Source organism: Salvelinus namaycush, chromosome 3 (genome assembly GCF_016432855.1).
Source record: "Salvelinus namaycush isolate Seneca chromosome 3, SaNama_1.0, whole genome shotgun sequence".
Taxonomy (NCBI): domain Eukaryota; kingdom Metazoa; phylum Chordata; class Actinopteri; order Salmoniformes; family Salmonidae; genus Salvelinus; species Salvelinus namaycush.
In genome coordinates, this window is record NC_052309.1 from 89004488 (window position 1) to 89019973 (window position 15486).

At 46.8% G+C, this 15486-nt stretch overlaps 2 protein-coding genes across 2 annotated transcripts in view; both read right to left on the minus strand.

Annotated features, from left to right (window-relative positions):
- LOC120041930 (cdc42 effector protein 4-like) overlaps positions 1-5268 on the minus strand; it is a 41960-nt gene extending 36692 nt beyond the window's left edge. The window contains exon 1 of the mRNA XM_038986803.1: positions 4937-5268. The gene's annotated coding sequence lies outside the window, so the exon portion shown is untranslated. The remainder of the gene's footprint in view (positions 1-4936) is intronic.
- A 6196-nt stretch (positions 5269-11464) lies between these two features.
- Positions 11465-15486, minus strand: part of LOC120041940 (protein sidekick-2-like) — a 138918-nt gene continuing 134896 nt past the window's right edge. The window contains exon 44 of the mRNA XM_038986813.1: positions 11465-13453. Coding sequence (XP_038842741.1) covers positions 12920-13453 — 534 coding nt within the window. The 3' untranslated portion in view covers positions 11465-12919. The remainder of the gene's footprint in view (positions 13454-15486) is intronic.

Genomic DNA, 15486 nt, shown 5'->3' on the forward strand with positions numbered 1-15486 from the left:
CTGTACGACGACGAGAGAGTGCAGAGGACTGTACGACGACGAGAGAGTGCAGAGGACTGTACGACGACGAGAGAGTGCAGAGGACTGTACGACGACGAGAGAGTGCAGAGGACTGTACGACGACGAGAGAGTGCAGAGGACTGTACGACGACGAGAGAGTGCAGAGGACTGTACGACGACGAGAGAGTGCAGAGGACTGTACGACGACGAGAGAGTGCAGAGGACTGTACGACGACGAGAGAGTGCAGAGGACTGTACGACGACGAGAGAGTGCAGAGGACTGTACGACGACGAGAGAGTGTAGAGGACTGTACGACGACGAGAGAGTGTAGAGGACTGTATAACACGAGAGAGTGTAGAGGACTGTATGACGACGAGAGAGTGTAGAGGACTGTATGACGACGAGAGAGTGTAGAGGACTGTATAACACGAGAGAGTGTAGAGGACTGTATAACACGAGAGAGTGTAGAGGACTATATAATGAGTCGGACGTCCTTAGGACCCCAGATAGCAGGGGGTTGCTGAATAAACATTTCCTCTGGCTTGTGAACAAACTCTACTATCACGCTAGTATGCACACACACACACACTATTATTATCAGGCCTGAAACAAAAGACTCCCAGGAACAAACACAGTATTCACAGTGACATTTGAGACTCACCAAACCCCCTTGGAATGTAGATGTTGGGGCAACATAACAGGGGTTACATCAAGTCTGCTGTGTCGCAGTGAACTAACGAACCACAGCTCAGAGGTTAACTCCTGTACACAAATCATGGACCTAGTTAGTTACTTAGTTAGAGACCTTTAGAACTGTGTGCCAAAAGCAAGAGAGGACAATACGGTCAAATGATGTCTGCATCCTAAACACGCTATTCCCTAGCAGGATCTTATGTAGAGCACTATAGGGGACAGGGTGTCAGCTGGGATACAGACTATAGGGGACAGGGTGTCAGCTGGGATACAGACTATAGGGGACAGGGTGTCAGCTGGGATACAGACTATAGGGGACAGGGTGTCAGTTGGGATACAGACTATAGGGGACAGGGTGTCAGCTGGGATACAGACTATAGGGGACAGGGTGTCAGCTGGGATACAGACTATAGGGGACAGGGTGTCAGCTGGGATACAGACTAGAGGGGACAGGGTGTCAGCTGGGATACAGACTAGAGGGGACAGGGTGTCAGCTGGGATACAGACTATAGGGGACAGGGTGTCAGCTGGGATACAGACTATAGGGGACAGGGTGTCAGCTGGGATACAGACTATAGGGGACAGGGTGTCACCTGGGATACAGACTATAGGGGACAGGGTGTCAGCTGGGATACAACCTGTCAGAACAGTAAACAGTCAGGATCAGAGGAGGGGAACCAATGACATAGATGGATCCATTCCAACGTCAAAGCGTCACTGGTCGCTGAAAGACCCACTTCTAAGTGTTGAACTGGCAACACAACATCAGTCAACCAGACTACAGGGTACAACCCTTCACCACATACTCAGTATCACTCAGCTAAGTGTCGCGGTCCGCAGACATTCCTAGGAGAAAATAACTGTTTATATTGGAATTTCCTGGAATGTCAACCCCCCATACACACACACACGTTCTATGACAGAGTTCAGTTTAAAGCAGGATGCATGGCCCCCCCCCCCCACACACACGTTCTATGACAGAGTTCAGTTTAAAGCAGGATGCATGGCCCCCCCCCCACACACACACGTTCTATGACAGAGTTCAGTTTAAAGCAGGATGCATGGCCCCCCCCCACACACACACGTTCTATGACAGAGTTCAGTTTAAAGCAGGATGCATGCCCCCCCCCCCCACACACACACGTTCTATGACAGAGTTCAGTTTAAAGCAGGATGCATGGCCCCCCCCCCCACACACACGTTCTATGACAGAGTTCAGTTTAAAGCAGGATGCATGGCCCCCCCCCCACACACACACGTTCTATGACAGAGTTCAGTTTAAAGCAGGATGCATGGCCTCCCCCCCCCACAACACACACACGTTCTATGACAGAGTTCAGTTTAAAGCAGGATGCATGGCCCCCCCCCCCCCACACACACGTTCTATGACAGAGTTCAGTTTAAAGCAGGATGCATGGCCCCCCCCCCACACACACACGTTCTATGACAGAGTTCAGTTTAAAGCAGGATGCATGGCCTCCCCCCCCCACAACACACACACGTTCTATGACAGAGTTCAGTTTAAAGCAGGATGCATGGCCCCCCCCCCCCACACACACGTTCTATGACAGAGTTCAGTTTAAAGCAGGATGCATGGCCCCCCCCCCACACACACACGTTCTATGACAGAGTTCAGTTTAAAGCAGGATGCATGGCCCCCCCCCCCCACACACACACGTTCTATGACAGAGTTCAGTTTAAAGCAGGATGCATGGCCCCCCCCCACACACACACGTTCTATGACAGAGTTCAGTTTAAAGCAGGATGCATGGCCCCCCCCCCCCACACACACGTTCTATGACAGAGTTCAGTTTAAAGCAGGATGCATGGCCCCCCCCCCCCACACACACGTTCTATGACAGAGTTCAGTTTAAAGCAGGATGCATGGCCCCCCCCCACACACACACGTTCTATGACAGAGTTCAGTTTAAAGCAGGATGCATGGCCTCCCCCCCCCACAACACACACACGTTCTATGACAGAGTTCAGTTTAAAGCAGGATGCATGGCCCCCCCCCCCCACACACACGTTCTATGACAGAGTTCAGTTTAAAGCAGGATGCATGGCCCCCCCCCCACACACACACGTTCTATGACAGAGTTCAGTTTAAAGCAGGATGCATGGCCTCCCCCCCCCACAACACACACACGTTCTATGACAGAGTTCAGTTTAAAGCAGGATGCATGGCCCCCCCCCCCCACACACACGTTCTATGACAGAGTTCAGTTTAAAGCAGGATGCATGGCCCCCCCCCCACACACACACGTTCTATGACAGAGTTCAGTTTAAAGCAGGATGCATGGCCCCCCCCCCCCACACACACGTTCTATGACAGAGTTCAGTTTAAAGCAGGATGCATGGCCTCCCCCCCCCACAACACACACACGTTCTATGACAGAGTTCAGTTTAAAGCAGGATGCATGGCCCCCCCCCCCCCACACACACGTTCTATGACAGAGATCAGTTTAAAGCAGGATGCATGGCCCCCCCCCCACACACACACGTTCTATGACAGAGTTCAGTTTAAAGCAGGATGCATGGCCTCCCCCCCCCACAACACACACACGTTCTATGACAGAGTTCAGTTTAAAGCAGGATGCATGGCCCCCCCCCCCCACAACACAGTACATGGTAAAGACAGAACACAGTGGTTCACAGCTTCCACACAGGAACACAGACACAGGAAAAAATCCATTCATTTAATGACAATTGAAACGTTTGATTTATCCGCCAATATTCTAGATTCAACAAAACATTTAGAAACCTGAGTGAAACTCGGGAGGCAACTACCTACATTTGTCCAATGAGAAACGATTGGACAAATGTCCACAAATGTCCACTCTGGTCCCCCCATGGTCCATTATGACAGGAGGACCAGAGAACCTGCGTCCCAAATGTCTCCCTATGGGCCCTGGTCAGAAGTAGTGCACCGTATAGTTACTATGGTGCCATTTGGAACACAGACAGTAGAGGACTCCCAGCCAATGAGCTGATCTGATGCCATGACCCTGACAGCCATGCCCAGTGACACAGATCTGGTTGCCATGTCAACAGTCTCTCTGGCTGGGAGGGTAATGGTTTGGGAGAATGGGATGCACATTGACCTGTGTACCAGAGCATACGCATGACGAGAGGAGAAACAGTAGGTGAAATGTCTGCTACGAAGTGTGTGTGTGTGTGTGTGTGTGTGTGTGTGTGTGTGTGTGTGTGTGTGTGTGTACAGTTTTGGACTTAACAGGGTCAGTTTGTCCATTCTGTCACCAGCAGTTCCACTTTATCTAATGTCTGCTGGTTAATGATTGAACAATTCTCTGGCCTGAGATCCAAACTCACATCCACCAACGCTGCAGAGTGAGTTGGCAAAAATGCATTTTCTCCCATTCTGTCAAATGTATGTTCTTTAAGAAAGTGCTCTGGTGCAACCAATTCGTAGTTAGGCTATCAAAGAGGACGTTGTTCGTGGACATGGTATGATGGAGTACATGAGAAAAGATATCACCGGAGTCACCATCATGCTCCCCTAGTCAACGTATCCAGGAGCTACAGCCCCACCGCCTTCAATACAACCGATGCTTTTCTTTTTAACATTATAAAAAGTGAGTCGCACCACATTTCCTTGAATTCCTCGAAGCTACACAACTTCTAAATGAATCAGTCGAATATAAAGTTAAGAAATATGAAAATAATTACAAGTCCACTGAAAGCAGCATTCTAACAGAAAACCTAAAACACCGTCTTATTCTATTGATTTCAAGACGCAAAGAAAATGATCATGAACCCAGACACAGAAAAGGCAACAAAGTAACACGAGCCTATTTCTACTGACTACCGTCATTTTTGCAACATCGTTGCATTCAATAAACAGGCACCCGGCAGCGCCCAAAACCACTGCATGTTGCATTTGGCTGTTCTTTGTAATGTGAGGAATAGTCTACACTCGACAGAAAGGAGATAACTACTCCAATTAAACTGTTAAAAAGAGAATCATGAAATGACCCTAGTTAAGCCCCGTTTCAACACAACCGATGATCACTGACGAGGGGACAATAAGTAGCCTGGTTGATGATTACAAAAGCGTCTCCCCTCCCAATATTCACCCCCCGTGGTCCCCCCATATCTGCGCTTCTGTCTGTTTGTAAGCTGCATGCACTATGATCAAGACGGAATAAAATATCTACAATTAAGTTATATTTTTTAAATGAATCTAATTTAAAGCGCATGCATAGGCCACGCGGAACTCACCGTGAAAAGCATCCCATTCACAAGGCTTTGATCCGCGTGACAGTTTCAACGGGCCCCCAGGTTCAAGACAAGGGCGCGTTCATCACACAACAACGTTGGCTTGTCTTGTAGTAGGCTAGGCTCCGCTCAACAACGGGACCAGGCAAAATGTAGAGAATATATATCCTATCGACTCTTCCAAACTCCCAATTCTATTATTTTTATTTTGAAAAAAAACAACATCAAAATAAGATAGTGAAGTTGGTTTCCAGAGTAAAATAGCAGCTATGATGCATCCTCTGTGCTTCTGTCAGGCGTTGCTGTACACCGGTGCAACGTTCATCGCGTTTCCACTCCTTTGGTGAGTCTGACCACGCCCCTCCCACATGGCGTCTTAAAGCGATAGAGGGTATTCTAGAATTAGGCTACTCTCACTTTACTGAGACCGACAAAAGGCTCTGGGTGGGCACCAGCATGTTTTCCAAACGGAGATGGGCAATGAATGATTGTCACATTCAAATTCGTGTGTGTGTGCCAACGGGTACCATATCTCACACAGCCAAAGGGAGGGGAAAAGTAGGCCTATAGCCACATGACTTACTGCCAAGGGAGGGGTAAGGTAGGCTTATAGTCACATGACTTACTGCCAAGGGAGGGGTAAGGTAGGCTTATAGTCACATGACTTACTGCCAAGGGAGGGGAAAGGTAGGCTTATAGTCACATGACTTACTGCCCATGGAGGGGAAAGGTAGGCCTATAGTCACATTACTTACTTCCCAGGAGGGGATAGGTAGGCCTATAGTCACATGACTTACTGCCCAGGAGGGGAAAGGTAGGCCTATAGTCACATGACTTACTGCCCAGGGAGGGGAAAGGTAGGCCTATAGTCACATGATTTACTGCCCAGGGAGGGGAAAGGTAGGCCTATAGTCACATGACTTACTGCCCTGGGAGGGGAAAGGTAGGCCTATAGTCACATGACTTACTGCCAAGGGAGGGGAAAGGTAGGCCTATAGTCACATGACTTACTGCCAAGGGAGGGGAAAGGTAGGCCTATAGTCACATGACTTACTGCCCAGGAGGGGATAGGTAGGCCTATAGTCACATGACTTACTGCCAAGGGAGGGGATAGGTAGACCTATAGTCACATGACTTACTGCCAAGGGAGGGGAAAGGTAGGCCTATAGTCACATGACTTACTGCCAAGGGAGGGGAAAGGTAGGCCTATAGTCACATGACTTACTGCCCAGGAGGGGATAGGTAGGCCTATAGTCACATGACTTACTGCCAAGGGAGGGGATAGGTAGGCCTATAGTCACATGACTTACTGCCAAGGGAGGGGAAAGGTAGGCTTATAGTCACATGACTTACTGCCAAGGGAGGGGAAAGGTAGGCTTATAGTCACATGACTTACTGCCAAGGGAGGGGAAAGGTAGGCCTATAGTCACATGACTTACTGCCAAGGGAGGGGAAAGGTAGGCCTATAGTCACATGACTTACTGCCAATGGAGGGGAAAGGTAGGCTTATAGTCACATGATTTCCAATAGGTGCAGGATTTGTAGAACAAAGGGGCATGACCAGCATGCGTTGTTGAGGTGGGTGGAAGTATGCTGGGGGGAATGCAGTCTATCAACAGATTCATTATGATAGCAGATTCATCATGATAGGGTCACCCAGAGGGACCGAGCATTGCGTTTGGTTCGACTCAGGGGCGTGAGAGGTAACATGTTTTAGCCTATGGAAAAGGGCTCCTCTCTAGGGGGTGCCAACAGCCTTTACGTATAGGATGCACAGTTTAAGAGGAAGGTTCCTGGTGTGTGTGAGGCTGGACGGCTTAAGGCGTCAGCATTCTTCAGTTCGGCTGGCGCCTAGCCTAACTCGGCTAGCCGAAACCGAACGAGCGTGCTCGCATTCTCCCTTAAAATACCTTTGCTTGAAACATTTGAAAAAGGTGGCAATAGTACTGTTTGTCCATTTTGAGATGCCGTACATTTCCTCAAAATAGTCCGAATGAATCTAAGACAACTCAAGAAATCTCTAATTAATTTTAGCAGAGGAGGATTTTAGTCTCGTAATTTTTTATTTTTTTTTTTTTTTTTTTTTACATTTAATTTAATTTAACCTTTATTTAAGTAAGCAAGTCAGTTAAGAACAAATTCTTACATCTAACTAAGATGTTTGGTGCAGTATTTCTCAAAGAAAAAATGCATGAAAACAAGTCATCTCTCGTTATTAAAGAATCGCTACTGTTGACCAATCACCAACGAAGGGGCTTAGACTTCGGCTCCGAACTTCAGCTTGCCTCCAGAAAAAAATGTTGTTTGCCCGAACAGCCGAAAAACCCCCACTGAAGTCCAAACAAACAAAAACGTCACAAAATGTCATCATAATATTTACACAAACTCTTCCCAACTGTTTCGGTTAGGAAGCATTTCACATCGTAAGATGAAAGTTTATGTATTTGCCTTGTACTCAATTTTGTCGAAATCATTTTTACAAAAAAACTATTTGGGATCTCTGTCTCATCTGCAGGCCTATGACTTTACTTTGTTTTAGCTTCAAAGTGGGTGACATGTCTTAAGAGGAAAAATGGCGGACTTCAGAACTTTATTTTAATCAAAAAGCGACTTTTTCAAATCCGGCTAGTCTCATGCAAGAGATCACAGGCTTGACTAGTCAGATTTGCGGGGGATTGATCAACCGCGGCTCTATCCATGGTGCTGAATCTATGCTTATGCTGCTATTGTTAATCTGTTTATTAAACGCTGCATCGGATATGCCACAGTAAGTGGGTTATCATAATATAAAAACAGCCACAACCTTTCCAAATCCCCCTGACAGCCAGGTACAAGGGGAGAGAAAAGGACTTAACAAGCTGGCTAACATCTTTCAGTCGAAGGTAGACTAAAACATTTTCACTAGGCTGTAATAATAACCACATCATATTTTACCGCTCAGCCAACAGTGTTTCATAGGCCTACTTTTAAAACTAGGCTACATCAACTAAATGAGGTGTAATTACGTCAGACTCAGGTTGAACAGGAATACCCAGGATGCTCGGGAGAAGCTTGCCATTTTCTTGCAGAATTGATGGAAAATATTCAACCTTAATCAGAACCACATGGTCCTGACAGTTTTAGGGAGCGTACCCAGCCCAAGATCAGTTTTAGGGAGCGTACCCATCCCAAGATCAGTTTTAGGGAGCGTACCCAGCCCAAGATCAGTTTTAGGGAGCGTACCCAGCCCAAGATCAGTTTTAGGGAGCGTACCCAGCCCAAGATCCATCTGAAGGTCTTCTGCAGTTCATTCCTTCGGCCGTTCGTTCTGCGCATTGTGTTTTGGCCTAACGATCCAGGTTAGAATAACCATCCAACACCTGGCCTAACGATCCAGGTTAGAATAACCATCCCACACCTGGCCTAACAATCCAGGTTAGAGTAAGTATCCGAAACCTGGCCTAACAATCCAGGTTAGAATAACCATCCAACACCTGGCCTAACGATCCAGGTTAGAGTAAGTATCCGAAACCTGGCCTAACAATCCAGGTTAGAATAACCATCCCACACCTGGCCTAACAATCCAGGTTAGAGTAACCATCCCACACCTGGCCTAACAATCCAGGTTAGAATAACCATCCCACACCTGGCCTAACAATCCAGGTTAGAATAACCATCCCACACCTGGCCTAACAATCCAGGTTAGAGTAACCATCCAACACCTGGCCTAACAATCCAGGTTAGAATAACCATCCCACACCTGGCCTAACAATCCAGGTTAGAATAACCATCCCACACCTGGCCTAACAATCCAGGTTAGAATAACCATCCCACACCTGGCCTAACAATCCAGGTTAGAATAACCATCCCACACCTGGCCTAACAATCCAGGTTAGAATAACCATCCCACACCTGGCCTAACAATCCAGGTTAGAGTAACCATCCAACACCTGGCCTAACAATCCAGGTTAGAGTAACCATCCCACACCTGGCCTAACAATCCAGGTTAGAGTAACCATCCAACACCTGGCCTAACAATCCAGGTTAGAATAACCATCCCACACCTGGCCTAACAATGTCTGTGATGATATGGCCATTAGCCTATATAGTTATTCAGAATCAGCCCCCTCTGTTACTCTGACTGGCAGGGCTGCTGTTGAGTGATAGATGATGACACTAGAAAACACTCATGTTCAAGTCACTAGGCAAGAAGTCAGTGAACTCATTCATCATCTCTATCCATAGTATCATTTAAGAAAATACATTTTCGGACAATTCAATTGTTCTAAAAGATGCGTGATGAACTTCATGTTGGCAAGCACTTTACTGTAAACTCCCCCCTTATCCCCCTCTCTCTTTCTCCTCCCTCGTGTACTTTCTGTGATGAAATGAACAGCATGAAGGGCTGTATTTAAACAGCCAATGTCCATCAGTCATATTTTATAGCCATTTCCTTTTCTTGTTGGCTGAGTTCCCAGTGTTTTCTCTCTTTCTCTCTCGCTCTCTTTCTCTTTCTCCCTCTCTCTTTCTCCCTCTCTTTCCCTTACTTCCTCTCTTTCTCTTTCCTTCTTTCTCTCTCTCTGTCTCTCTCTCTCTCTCTCCCTCCCTCCCTCACACCATCCGGCTCCTGGCCCTGTGAGTTGGATCTTAATGAGAATCTCTAGACAACTGCAGTGCTCTGTTTGGGTTTGTGGATGCATTAACGATTTGCCAAGGATCTGTCTTTCTGTCCAATTACTGCCGTCAGAGGAGGGCTTCTGCAAAATATAAGCTTTCTGGAGCTTCCTGTGGATTGTAGACCGGGCCTCTCATTTCGTTGTACCCACCTCTCTCTCTCTCTGTCTCTCTCAACCCTCTCTCTTTTTGTTGTCTCTCGTCTCTCTCCTTCCCCTCTACTAAGGATACATATTTTCCGGTTAGAAATAAAGGGATTATCTCCAGGCGTACTATCCCACCCTCCCCTGTCATCTCCCCTTCTCCCCTATCATCCCCTTTTTCCCTGTCATCCCCCATTCTCCCCTGTCATCCTCCCTTCTCCCCTGTCATCCTCCCTTCTCCCTGTCATCTCCCTTCTCCCCTGTCATCCCCCCTTCTCCCCTGTCATCCCCCTTCTCCCCTGTCATCCCCTCTTTTACCCTGTCATCCTCCCTTCTCCCCTGTCATCCCCCTTCTCCCCTGTCATCCCCTCTTTTACCCTGTCATCCTCCCTTTTCCCCTGTCATCCCCCTTCTCCCCTGTTCTGTCTCAGTCTCTTTTCTGTTCTGTCACCCTCTTTTCTGTTCTGTTCTGTCTCTGTCTCAGTCTCTTTTCTGTTCTGTCACCCTCTTTTCTGTTCTGTTCTGTCTCTGCTCTGTTCTGTCTCGTCTCTGTCTCTTCTCTGTCTCTTCTCTGTCCCTGTCTCATCTCATCTCGGCTCTGTCCTGTCTCTGCTCTGTCTCTGATGTGGCTGGGAAGAATCAGGTCAGCTATCTGCCTATCAGCATCTAGTGTCAGTCATCGTTATGGCTCTGACAGAGTTGTGTTCTATGTGAAGGAGGATGGGGTTCTTTCAGTAGCGTTGCCTAGCTACAGTACATAAACATGGCCAAGGTCATGCTATTCAGACTTCAACATATTACTGATTATTTAACTTTAGTGAGGGCCTTGATATCTGCTACAGACCTATGAGACTGACCTTGATTATTTAACTTTAGTGAGGGCCTTGATATCTGCTACAGACCTATGAGACTGACCTTGATTATTTAACTTTAGTGAGGGCCTTGATATCTGCTACAGACCTATGAGACTGACCCTGATTATTTAACTTTAGTGAGGGCCTTGATATCTGCTACAGACCTATGAGACTGACCCTGATTATTTAACTTTAGTGAGGGCCTTGATATCTGCTACAGACCTATGAGACTGACCCTGATTAGTTAACTTTAGTGAGGGCCTTGATATCTGCTACAGACCTATGAGACTGACCCTGATTATTTAACTTTAGTGAGGGCCTTGATATCTGCTACAGACCTATGAGACTGACTCTGATTATTTAACTTTAGTGAGGGCCTTGATATCTGCTACAGACCTATGAGACTGACTCTGATTATTTAACTTTAGTGAGGGCCTTGATATCTGCTACAGACCTATGAGACTGACCCTGATTATTTAACTTTAGTGAGGGCCTTGATATCTGCTACAGACCTATGAGACTGACCCTGATTATTTAACTTTAGTGAGGGCCTTGGTATCTGCTACAGACCTATGAGACTGACCCTGATTATTTAACTTTAGTGAGGGCCTTGATATCTGCTACAGACCTATGAGACTGACCCTGATTATTTAACTTTAGTGAGGGCCTTGATATCTGCTACAGACCTATGAGACTGACCCTGATTATTTAACTTTAGTGAGGGCCTTGATCTCTGCTACAGACCAATGAGACTGACCCTTGAGGTAGAAACTGAATAAACTGCAGGAGCATTCAACAGGGTCTGGGTATCTATTTCAAGGCTTACAATTTGAGGCATTCAAAGAAACAATTTGTAGAAAATAAAATAATTTATTGTTGCAGTAGTACCGTGATCATGTGGTTATGATGTGTACAGTGAGTTACAGCCCACAACAACAACAGGTGATATAAGTGTCCTTATGGACCTTGAATGTGATCAGGTACCTTCTTCCAATGGTTTCCATCCTGTTAGAAATGTCCCATCATACTTTGGTCAAATGAATATTATAATACAACAAATGTGGGTATTTATCTGCATGTATACGTGGAATTAAGCCGAAATCATATTGTAAAGTGTTGAAAAACCACATTCAACGTTATGCAGTTGCAGAGGAATGTACTGTAGCTGTAAGCAGATCGATAACATTATGCAATACTTTTTTAATGAGATTGATAACATTACCATTACAGAAGTGATTGATAGATACCATTAAGAAATAAATATCTGTTCAACAAAATGAAGACAAATACATATCACATATGTTCCATATAAAATAGCAACAATGTTTTGGGTTTAAGTGAGAAGAACATCAAAGGTGTTGAAGCCGTTGTAGCTGATTGAGTGTCGTGGAACCAGATGTCATTTGTCATGTTACAGTTGTCTCTTACGTTCGTCCTTGGTTCATATTTCTAGCCACATTGAGTCTTTTTCCCTTTCATTGTGTTTTATGTGTCATTCTCTGTAAGACACAGTCCACTGCTCCTTTGTGATGTGCTACTGTTCTCTCAGCTCCTGGTTCACGTGTCGTGGCTGTCATGTAAAATACTATTATTAATGTGCCACGCATCATAAACATTCTGAATGATTGTCTTTTTTTTCTTCTCGAAATTAAACTCTCTCTCACTCTCTCTTTCTCTCGCTCTCTCTTTCTCTCGCTCACTCATAGACACACACACACACACACACACAGGAGAGCGAAAATACTACCCAAGATGCCTGCAATATTTACTATAATATCGAGAGAACACCTTTAAAAATCATTGTCATTAAGAAACAAGCAGAAAAAATGTAAACGCGAGTAAAACCAACTACAACAAAATAATCCCCTTTTCACTATGAGCCAAAGCGAGCTGTACGGCGCTGGCCAGGTTACACATCCACTATGGTAGATGGAACTATGCTGGACAGGATCATGTGAAAATAAACTATCCAAGCCAGCACAGTAGGGCTCAGGGTCAATAGGGCTCAGGGTCAGCCCTATAGTGTGAATGAGGGCTAGCCAGCCCAATAGGGCTCAGGGTCAGCCCTATAGTGTGAATGAGGGCTAGCCAGCCCAATAGGGCTCAGGGTCAGCCCTATAGTGTGAATGAGGGCTAGCCAGCCCAATAGGGCTCAGGGTCAGCCCTATAGTGTGAATGAGGGCTAGCCAGCCCAATAGGGCTCAGGGTCAGCCCTATAGTGTGAATGTGGGCTAGCCAGCCCAATAGGGCTCAGGGTCAGCCCTATAGTGTGAATGAGGGATAAAAGAGACCTCTGAGATGTATGTTCCTACTGGGAGCAGTGTGTTAAACGTGGTTCAAACGAAAGAGGAGAAGCCCGCGGTAGGAGGCTGCTGCGTGGAGGAACAGCCCAGGCTGCTTGGAGGCCTACTGCTGTACAGGAGGGTCCCGTGCTGGCTGGGGGGTTCAGACACAGAACAGGACAGCAGCGAGGGAGTGGGAGTCCGGCTGCCCTTTGGCCTGAATAGTGTGCCCTGACCCTGGGGTGCCAGACCCTGGATGAGACCCCCTTGGCTATGGAGCCCCTGGAGGCCCTGGGGCTGGGGGGATGGAGAGAGGGCCCGGGGCAGCAGGGGGGGTAGTGGGGGCAGGGGTGGAGGGTGTCTCGGGGTGGTGTTGGTGGTGGGCTGGATGGGGTCTTGCTCAGCCAGGGGGTGGGGGTGCAGCGGCTCTGGCTGGGTATATCCGTAGGCCGGGGGGCGAGAGACGCCCTTCTGCTGGCGGCGCCAGGAGTTATAGTAGGTGGGGTCACTGATGTAGTGGTTGACGAAGGAGTGTGTCTTCTGTTGCCCGCCCCGGTTCTGATCCACCTCGTACTCGCTGTCGCTGCCCTGGGGTCGGACAAGAGGGAATAGTGGTTTTAGTTGAAGAATGAAAACTTAGTGGATAGGTGTAGATACTAGCCACATCAAACACAGTTTCAGATAAGGAGTGAGAACGATGGGTGTAGATACTAGCCACATCAAACACAGTTTCAGATAAGGAGTGAGAACGATGGGTGTAGATACTAGCCACATCAAACACAGTTTCAGATGAGGAGTGAGAACGGTGGGTGTAGATACTAGCTACATCAAACACAGTTTCAGATGAGGAGTGAGAACGGGGGGTGTAGATACTAGCTACATCAAACACAGTTTCAGATGAGGAGTGAGAACGGTGGGTGTAGATACTAGCTACATCAAACACAGTTTCAGATAAGGAGTGAGAACGATGGGTGTAGATACTAGCCACATCAAACACAGTTTCAGATGAGGAGTGAGAACGGGGGGTGTAGATACTAGCCACATCAAACACAGTTTCAGATGAGGAGTGAGAACGGTGGGTGTAGATACTAGCTACATCAAACACAGTTTCAGATAAGGAGTGAGAACGATGGGTGTAGATACTAGCTACATCAAACACAGTTTCAGATAAGGAGTGAGAACGATGGGTGTAGATACTAGCCACATCAAACACAGTTTCAGATGAGGAGTGAGAACGGGGGGTGTAGATACTAGCCACATCAAACACAGTTTCAGATGAGGAGTGAGAACGGGGGGTGTAGATACTAGCCACATCAAACACAGTTTCAGATGAGGAGTGAGAACGGTGGGTGTAGATACTAGCCACATCAAACACAGTTTCAGATGAGGAGTGAGAACGGGGGGTGTAGATACTAGCCACATCAAACACAGTTTCAGATGAGGAGTGAGAACGGTGGGTGTAGATACTAGCTACATCAAACACAGTTTCAGATGAGGAGTGAGAACGGGGGGTGTAGATACTAGCCACATCAAACACAGTTTCAGATGAGGAGTGAGAACGGGGGGTGTAGATACTAGCCACATCAAACACAGTTTCAGATGAGTGAGGACTCTAGTCAGTGGGTGTAGATACTAGCCACATCAAACACAGTTTCAGATGAGTGAGGACTCTAGTCAGTGGGTGTAGGTAACTCAAAGCAAACACACAATAAGAAGATTAAGACTTCCTATGGGAATTATGATTCATTGTCAACCTGATTTACTAACAGCTTTGTTCTACAGGTCTAAAGGGCATGATTACAAACAAGTTATAATGGTCTTCATCTAACAAAGACAACTCGAGACTGTCGATTAGGCTACTACTATCTGGGATCTGTCGCCAAGCAGCTAACACACAGGTGACAGACAGCTAGCAGACAGCTAACACACAGCTAACACACAGCTAACACAAAGCTAACAGACAGCTAACACACAGCTAACACACAGCAAACAGACAGCTAACACACAGCTAACAGACAGCAGGACCTACTACTATCTGGGATCTCTCTCCCAGCTGCTAACACACAGCTAACAGACAGCAAACAGACAGCTAACACACAGCTAACACACAGCTAACAGACAGCTAACACAAAGCTAACAGACAGCTAACACACAGCTAACACACAGCAAACAGACAGCAGAACCTACTACTATCTGGGATCTCTCTCCCAGCTGCTAACACACAGCTAACAGACAGCAAACAGACAGCTAACACACAGCTAACACACAGCTAACAGACAGCTAACACAAAGCAAACAGACAGGTAACAGATAGCTAACACACAGCTAACAGACAGCAGGACCTACTATTATCTGGGATCTCTCTCCCAGCCGCTAACAAACAGCTAACAGACAGCTAACACACAGCTAACAGACAGCTAACAGACAGCTAACACACAGCTAACACACAGCTAACACAAAGCTAACAGACAGCTAACACACAGCTAACACACAGCAAACAGACAGCTAACACACAGCTAACAGACAGCAGGACCTACTACTATCTGGGATCTCTCTCCCAGCTGCTAACACACAGCTAACAGACAGCAAACAGACAGCTAACACACAGCTAACACACAGCTA